The 9205-nt window shown below is 40.5% G+C and overlaps 2 protein-coding genes across 2 annotated transcripts in view; one reads left to right on the top strand and one right to left on the bottom strand.

The window, feature by feature from the left end:
* Positions 1-8274, top strand: part of NR1D2 (nuclear receptor subfamily 1 group D member 2) — a 32441-nt gene extending 24167 nt beyond the window's left edge. Inside the window, exons 6-7 of the mRNA XM_037736207.1 lie at positions 2028-2213; positions 6942-8274. Of these exons, the coding sequence (XP_037592135.1) occupies positions 2028-2213; positions 6942-7193 (438 nt within the window). The 3' untranslated portion in view covers positions 7194-8274. The remainder of the gene's footprint in view (positions 1-2027; positions 2214-6941) is intronic.
* Positions 2941-6181, bottom strand: LOC108299880 (zinc finger CCCH domain-containing protein 8-like). Its single transcript, XM_037736232.1, is given in 2 exon segments — positions 2941-2951; positions 5046-6181. A coding segment is annotated over 1 exon segment (921 nt). The 5' UTR covers positions 5987-6181; the 3' UTR covers positions 2941-2951; positions 5046-5065.
* Positions 8275-9205: the final 931 nt, after the last annotated feature.

Here is a 9205-nt window from a genome sequence, read left to right on the forward strand (position 1 = left end):
AGAGACGGGGTTTCACCATGTTGACCAGGATGGTCTCGATCTCTTGACCTCGTGATCCACCCGCCTCGGCCTCCCAAAGTGCTGGGATTACAGGCTTGAGCCACCGCGCCCGGCTCATAGGCTAGTTTCTAAGGATTTTCTCAGACTTCATCTTATGAGATGAATTAATGTTGGTCATATCATTCAAGTTTTTCCATCAAATACGACATTCTACATGAAAGTACAGTGTTCATGTTCAGCCAAAATTCCATCAAAAACAGTGCCACACTATTTCCAGTTTAAACCCTAAGGTTGATAGTGCTTGGTATTTTCTACTGACAGGTAATTAAAGTCTTCTTTTTCATTTTCAAAATAGTTGACTCTACTTCAGTCTTCATTAAATTTTTTGTTGTCCCTTTCAAGTATTTGATTCTGTGAACCTTTTGTTAGACTAAGTAGTTGCCTTTTTTTTTTTTTTTGAGACAGTCTCGCTGTGTTGCCCAGGCTGGAGTGCAGTGGCACGACCTCAGCTCATTGCAACCTCCGTCTCTTGGGTTCAAGAAATTCTTGTGCCTCAGCCTCCCATGTAGTTGGGATTATAGGTGTGTGCCACCATGCCTGGCTAATTTTTGTATTTTCAGTAGAGATGGGTTTTGCCATGTTGGCCAGTCTGGTCTTGAACTCCTGGTTTTCAAGTGATTCGCCTGCCTCGGCCTTCCAAAGTGCTGGGATTATAGGCATGAGCCATCACATCTGGCCAAATGGCTGCTTTCATGAAGGTAAAATCTGTAGGCATTTAGGTTCTCATTTCATGATATTCTCCATGGCTTTATAATCATCCCAATTCCTAGGTTTTGTATGGATTTAGTGAAAATTTATTTTCCTTTTTCTTTTCAGTCTTTTTTTCTTTGGGGCTAAGTAGCTAGGATTCAGTGAAAATATGAAGGCCGATTTTACTAATAGAACATACAGAGGGTGTTTCATCATCTCTTTGGTGTTTTTATAATTTCTTGGCTTCCTGTTTTCCCTCACTCAATCCTCATTTAGAAGGTGCACCTGTATCTGCAGTTTTTGTTTCCTAATTGAACAAGCAGAAGTCAGTGATCACAACACTGTTTTTGAAATAAATGGGCAGTGACTTTTTTTTTTTTTTTTTTTTTTTTTTTTTTGAGATGCAGTCTTGCTCTGTTGCCCAGGCTGGAGTGTGGTAGTGTGATCTCAACTCACTGCAACCCCTGCCTCCTGGGTTCAAGTGATTCTTCAGCCTCAGCCTCTTGAATAGCCGGGACTATAGGTGCCGCCACCACTCCCAGCTAATTTTTTTATTATTATTAGAGACGGGGTTTCACCCTCTTGACCAGGCTGGTCTCAAACTCCTGACCTTGTGATCCACCTGCCTCGGCCTCCCAAAGCATTGGGATTACAGGCGTAAGCCTCCTTGCCCAGCCAGGCAGTGACCTTTTTAACAAAATGAGGCACCTCACTATGTTTTTCTCTTGGAAATTACAACATTGTAATTCTGCCTGTTTAGAAATAAGGGAGTTTTGAAATACTAACTAAATGTGAATTTGGGTCTAGGCCTGTGGCTTCTAGCTGTGTGGGACAAATCACTGAACCTCTCAGAGTCTCATTTTCCCACCTAAGAAATTGAAATTATAATCTGCCATGAATAACAGGTTGAGAATCAGACAAATTTGTGTGAATTTGTTTGAAAAATCGTAAAACACCATATACTAGCATAAGGTGGCAGAAGTGTTACAAAATAAACTCTGAAAGCTGCAACAGGTGTTCTAAATACTTGTTATAGATGGTATTTTGCTTAGGCTATGTTTTTTATGATAAAAAAAATTACTATTTATATTAGATTGCCCAGAGGCTTTCTACAGTGTGGTGGGCAGCAAATGGATAAAGTACTAATATTTCAGTAGATTTTACTTGTGTTTTGGGGGTTAAATTTATTTTGGGGTTTCTGATAATTAAGATGCCGCTTTTGACGTTTCTTTACCACCTGTTAGTATTTAACAGTGTTTCTGTTTTGTGTATACTAGGTTTGTCCAATGAGTAAGTCTCCATATGTGGATCCTCATAAATCGGGGCATGAAATCTGGGAAGAGTTTTCGATGAGCTTCACTCCAGCAGTGAAAGAAGTGGTGGAATTTGCAAAGCGTATTCCTGGTTTCAGAGATCTCTCTCAGCATGACCAGGTCAACCTTTTAAAGGCTGGGACTTTTGAGGTAGGTTTTATTTATCCTAATATTGATGCAGGAAGAACATGTAGTATTTTATTTTCATGGATGTTTTAATTCTTTTTTTTTTTTTTTTTTTTTTTTTGTGATTAATTCTATTATCTATGTTCTGAAATATTTTAATAATTAGACCTTACATAAATAGAAATAAAATTATGTAAATATGACTCCTAATCTTTTTCTTTTTTTTGAGATAGAATCTTGCTCTATCACTCAGGCTGGAGTGCAGTGGTGCAATCATGGCTCACTGCAACCTCAGCTTCCTGGGCTCAAGCATTTTCCAGCTTCAGCTTCCTGAGTAACTGGGACTACAGGTGTGAGCTACCATGCCTGGCTAGTTTTTTTTTGTAGAAACAGAGTTTTGCCATGTTTCTCAGGCTGGTCTCAAACTCCTGAGCTCAAAGCAGTCTACCCACCTTGGCTTCCTAAAGTGCTGGGGTTACAGGTGTGAGCCACTGTGCCTGGCAGATGTTTTCATTCTTTTTTTCTTTCTTTCTTTCTTTTTTTTTTTTTTGAGACAGAGTCTCACTCTGTCTCTCAGGCGCGATCTTGGCTCTCTGCAGCCTCCGCCTCCCGAGTTCAGACCATTCTCCTACCTCAGCCTCCCGAGTAGCTGGGACCACAGGTGTGTGCCACAACACCTGGCTAACTTTTTGTATTTTTAGTAGTGACGGGGTTTCACTGTGTTCGCCAGGGTGGTCTCGATCTCCTGAACTTGTCATCTGTCTGCCTCGGCCTCCTGCAGTGCTGGGATTACAGGCGTTTGCCACTGTGCCTGGCTGTTTTCATTCTTTCCTAAGTCAGTATTTATAGTCCAGAGTTTGAATCTAATCAACAAAATAATCATCTCAGGATTTTGGGAAGAGACTTGGTAAATCCAGAATTATTTAGGATTTTATATTTTTTATTATTTAGGATTTGAAATATAGGTATTCTGTATCTCTAGCATATGAACTCCTAAGTTCTGGTACTGCTTTCAGATGTGGACTTAACAAGTTTCTGCATCGTTAGACACCTTCTGAGAGCCTAGCCCAGCATTTACTATATTTGATACAGAATAAGAAGGGCAAATAGAATGTGGTTTTTGGTTTTTTGAGGGACTGTAGAATATTTTGGGGATATATCAGGTATTGATTATGTGCCACCTCAGATCCTCCTTGCTTCAGGATCCTTTGCTGCTCCAGCTTCTGTTACAACGTTGTGTCCTGCCTGGGCTTGGGGTAGTCTCTACTGCATAACTTAGAGAAGTGCCTCTCCTGGTCCTTAGTTGGGTGTCTTTCACTTTCTGTCTGCCCCAGGGCTTCCCGTTTGATGCTGAGGTATGAAGCGCCTTGGGACCTAATTAAGGATAACTGAGATTGGGGTGGTGAGAGGAAGTTGATGTTTGATGGGCCAAATCTTTGAACCTTTGATCGATAGGAGAAGTGAGCTGGGGTTATATTTTCACTTATTCTCACTGGATTTAGTATAATGGAGGGAGTAAGATAACTAAGCAATATAATTGTTAACTGACTTAACTTGGATGTCAATTATTACATGGTGCTTAGAACACTTACTGTGGTAGTTTTCTTTGTGGATAGTCTCTTTGGGTTATGGTTTCTTGAAGTAGTTCAGTTAGACTTCATCTACTTCCTTTACCCTGGCTGCGTTTGATGTTTTGAAGTACTGCTGCATTGGAATTTTGCTCTTTTTACTTGAGGCATAGAGAGGCCATGTGGTATACTTGGCAGCCTAAAGAGTTTTTTTAATGCCTTTGGCCAGGGCCCAGTTTTAATCTTATTGGCATTATTTCTTGCGCTAATTTTATATTTGTATTTCAGAATCTTTGTTAATAGAGTGTCAGAGTATCACAGGACTCTTTTTTTTTTTTTTTTTTTTTTTTTTTNACAGATTCTATGCAATCCCTATCAAAATCTCAGCATGGGGCCGGGCGCGGTGGCTCACTCCTGTAATCCCAGCACTTTGGGAGGCCGACGCGGGTGGATCACGAGGTCAAGAGATCGAGATCATCCTGGTCAACATAGTGAAACCCCGTCTCTACTAAAAATACAAAAAATCAGCTGGGCATGGTGACACGTGCCTGTAATCCCAGCTACTCAGGAGGCTGAGGCAGGAGAATTTCCTGAACCCAGGAGGCGGAGGCTACGGTGAGCCGAGATCGCGCCATTGCACTCCAGCCTGGGTAACGAGAGCAAAACTCCGTCTCAAAAAAACAAAAAAACAACAACAACAAAAACAATCTCAGCATGGGTTTTTTGCAGAAATTTGCAAGCTGATCCTAAAACTTACATGGGAAAAGCAAAAGATCCAGAGTAGCCAAAACAATCTTTGAAAAGCAGAAGAAATCTAGACAGCTTACACTTCCTTATTTCAAAACTTAGTACAAAGCTATAGTGATCAAGACACTGTGATAGTGTATAAGGACACACATATAGACATCAAAGGAACACAGCTTAGTACAGAAATAAATACAAACATTTATAGTCAGTTGATTTTTGACAAAAGCATGAAGGCAAGTCAGGGAAATGGGAGTTTTTTAAAAAAATGGTGCTGGTGACCAGGCATGGTGGCTCACCTCTGTAATCCCAGCACTTTGGGAGGCCAACATGGGCAGATCACCTGAGATCAGGAGTTCAAGACCAGCCCGGCCAACATGGTGAAATTCTGTCTCTACTAAAAATACAAAAATTAGTCAGGCATGGTGGTGCACGCCCGTAGTCCCAGCTACTAGGGATGCTGAGTCATGAGAATCACTTGAACCTCTGGGACGCAGAGGTTGCAGTGAGCCAAGACTGTGTCACTGCACCCCAGCCTGGAAACAGATTCTTTTTATGTCTATTTTATTTACATGATGTCTTTTCAGTATCCAAAACTTTAGCCAATAATTCTTGTGTTTCAGGAGTCAATGGAGCATGAGAAAACTTGCAATATTCTCCCTGATAACATTTTGTGCCTGTATGGTAAAACTTACAAGGATATTCATTATGCAAATACAGACAGTTTTCACCTCTGGTACAATATCCTTGTACATAAAACTTACACATTTCCTTTTTCTTCTCTATCTCTGCATCATGATCAGATTTACACTGGTCTCCCTTAATACATTTTCTTTCAAGAAAATATTTACAAATTTGTTTTCCTTTGCGTTCCACTGTATGTTGATTGATGAATGCCTGACTCAAATGCTGCTGCTTCTCTTTAGGTTTACCATCCTCTTCCTGTGAATTTGATCCTTTGTTTCCAGTGCCAGGCCATTTTCGCTTCATTTTCTTCTGTTTGCCATTTTTGTGACCAGCTTTAAGATTTTTATTTTTTTGTTTAGCAGCCTGTGGGGCATTTTTTACTCCTTCTTTCTTCATAGATTCTTCAGGTTGAGCAGCATTTGCCATTTCTCTGGCTTGTATATATTGCTGAAGCTCTTTGGCAAAATTATCTTCTGGTTCCTGATTGCAGATATCCTTATCACTATATACATCATAGTCCTTACTTCTTGATTTCCTATGCAGCGAACTTTTTGGTGATATTGTAGAGTTTCCAAAGTGTCTGAATTTTTTGGAAATTTGCTCGCACTCCTGTTTAGATTTCTCTTCTTGTGTTTCTTCAACTCCTGCAACATCTACTTCATCAACGATTACTGTGCAATCTCGGCAGGTTATTTAGCCTCTCCGTGCTTCTCAGTTTTCCCATCTTTCGTCAGAATCCGTGGCCGTTTTGCCGAGGGCCGGGTTGGGGGGTTTTGAGAAAAGATTCTCAAAATCCATGACTCAAACAGGGTCCTCCCTTTCGCGAGCCTGGAAACTACTCTCACAGGACTCTTATTTTGCCATTGGTGGCTAGAATTTTTTTTTGATGTTCTTCTTGGAGTATTTATGGCTTTGGTAGAGAATTTGTCTTAAGAAAGTGGTTGTAGGACTGGGTATGGTGGCTCATGTTTGTAATCCAAGCACTTTGGGAGGCCAAGGCAGGTGGATGACATGAGTCCAGGGGTTCAAGACCAGCCTGGACAACATGTGAAATCCTTTCTCTACAAAAAATACAAAAATTAGCTGGGTGTGGTGGTATGCATCTGTATCCCCAGCTATTCAGGAGGCCGAGGTGGGAAGGATCACTTGAGCTGGGAGGTTGAGGTTTCAGTAAGATGTGATGGCACCACTGTACTCCAGCGTGGGCAACAGAGCAAGACACTGTCTCAATAAATAAATGGGCCGGGCACAGTGGCTCATGCCTGTAATTCCAGCACTTTGGGAGGCTGAGGTGGGTAGATCACCTGAGGTCAGGAGTTTGAGACCAGCCTGGCCAACAGGGTGAAACCCCATCTCTACTGAAAACAAAACTTTAGCTGGGCATAGTGGTGTGCACCTGTAATTCAAGCTAGTTGGGAGGCTGAGGGGAGAGAATCGCTTGAACCCAGGAGGCAGAGGTTGCAGTGAGCCAAGATTTTGCCACTGCATTCAAGTCTAGGCGACAGGAAGAAAACTCCATCTTAAAAAACCTAAAATGCAATTTAAAAAAAAAGATATAAGAATAATAATAAAATAAAGGAATGAATGAGTGAATGAAAGAAATAAAGTGGTTTTGGGTAAAAATAAACCCTGTGTTTCTTTTATGACTTTCTTTTATATGTGGGATGTTTCATAACTGACTTGAATACTAAATTATTTTTTAGTATTGCTGTTAAACTTCTCCAAATACATTTAAGTCTTTTTCTTTTTCCAGGTTTTAATGGTACGGTTTGCATCATTATTTGATGCAAAGGAACGTACTGTCACCTTTTTAAGTGGAAAGAAATACAGCGTGGATGATTTACACTCAATGGGAGCAGGGGATCTGCTAAACTCTATGTTTGAATTTAGTGAGAAGCTGAATGCCCTCCAGCTTAGTGATGAAGAGATGAGTTTGTTTACAGCCGTTGTCCTGGTATCTGCAGGTAAGCAAGCTGATTCAGAATTGTGCCACACCAGCGTATAGTGATCAACTGGGGAGAAAGTGGCAGTTAACTAGGTTCCAGAAAGTTACATAAAGGGAATAAGGCCTTAAGGAAGATGCTAAATTGTATGATCCTGCTATTTTTGTGTAACTAATTTTTTCATTATGACAATACATGTCAAAGTGCTACAGGAATAAAATAATGCTTACATCTGGGCCTTGCATTTACCTCTGTTAGTCTTTAGCTTTTTGTTCATAATTACTTTTGTGAGTCTAAATCTTTATTTCTTGGATTTTTTAGAACATTGTGTATCTCTGGGTAGGTAGTTCTAATATGACTTTCATTTTTTATTCAAATAAAATGTGGCTTACTTGAAAACATTCAAAGTATCAAGGTATTAGTATGGTTTGTTGCAGAGAAATATGAATTAGTTATAAACTTTAGTCCAGCTCTGCCATTGAATTTTTTGTGTAGCTTGTGTGAAAAGTAACTTTGCTCTTTCGAGTCTTGGATTCCTTCCTCGTCCTGTCAAAGGAAGGGGTTGTACCCTGTGAACCCAGTGTGGTGTCTGGTATGGAAGAGCTACTCAGTCACTGTTTGACTGAGTGAGCAAGATTTTTGAGTTTTTAGTGTTTATATGAGTCATTTATGATGTTTCCCAGTTTCCCTGCCGTCTCACGTTTAGTTATTTCTGACATAAAGTGTTTCAATTCAGACAGTATCTATTAAGGCAGAGATTGTTACTCTCAGTAACAAATTGGAAATTGAGACACTTTCCTGCGGACATCTAAGTGCCAGCTGTTTTTAGATATCATTTTATAACATATGTTGGGAGTTTTTTAGTATTTGGTTATGACTTTCTCATTTGCTTCCTACTGTGTAAAGGGCACTGAGGCATTGTGAGAGTTATAAGATACGGCCTCTGATGATGTGGCTAAACTATAAATTAGTAGCTCTTTAAAGAGAACAAGTTCTTTGTATAATTTTAATTACCTGTACCTCAGTGGAGCAAATAAAGACATGCCATTTGGAAGCATAATTTGGCTACCTTTTCTGACTAGCTGTACCTGGGTAACTAAAAATGCATTTATATCACACCTGTAATTCCAGCACTTGGGGAAGCTGAGGTGGGCAGATCACAAGGTCAAGAGATTGAGACCATCCTGGCCAACATGGTGAAACCCCGTCGTCTCTACTAAAAATACAAAAATTAGCTAGGCATGGTGGCACGCACCTGTGGTTCCAGCTACTCTTGGGAGGCTGAGGCGGAAGAATCGCTTAAACCCAGGAGGCGGAGGTTGCAGTGAGCCGAGATTGCACCACTGCACTCCAGCCTGGCGACAGAGCAAGACTCCGTCTCAAGGGAAAAAAAAATGCATTTATGATGTGGGAGTAGTGTGAAAGGAATATGTCAATAAGGGATACCTTTTTTATTGCTGACTTACGGTGCTGCTTGCATTGTATCTATCATTTACAGAATCTCTTGATAAGTAATTAGTATTGTTGACATTAGATTAATAAATTGATTATTTTGAAACAAAAGGTATTTCTTGTTAAATTATCTCATGATTATGCCTTACCTGTTAGATGCTCAGGGGGAGATGGAGACAAAAAGCTTTAAGGCACAAGCTTGCTAAGTGTTTTCGTTCTATTTGGAGAGATGGAAACTACACAAAGTGCTTTACGCTACTAAACTGTGTAGTTCTGACTGAGGTCAGTTGGAGTTACAGAAAGGAAGATGAAATCATCTTGGAAGGCTCTGGGGAAGAATAGAAGTGGCGCTGGAATTGGAAGGTTGAATTATTAGGCTTTCCCAATGAGGAAAAGATGGGAAAGCATGGGAGAGTACAAGATAGGGCCAGGGAAGGTCAGGTGGCCAAAGCCTACAGTGTACTTCAAGGAGGAAGGGGGACAAAAGCCTTCAGAGTTGGGGAGCACCAGGTTATGGACTAACAGCTATGAGAACTAAGCCAGAGAGGTTTTAACCAAAATATGGAGCAGAAGAAGGTCTGTGTGCTTTCTTAAGTAGGGGACTGATCCGGTTGAACAAAGT

The sequence above is a fragment of the Cebus imitator genome, unplaced genomic scaffold (assembly GCF_001604975.1).
Source record: "Cebus imitator isolate Cc_AM_T3 unplaced genomic scaffold, Cebus_imitator-1.0 Scaffold24, whole genome shotgun sequence".
Classification (NCBI taxonomy): Eukaryota; Metazoa; Chordata; class Mammalia; order Primates; family Cebidae; genus Cebus; species Cebus imitator.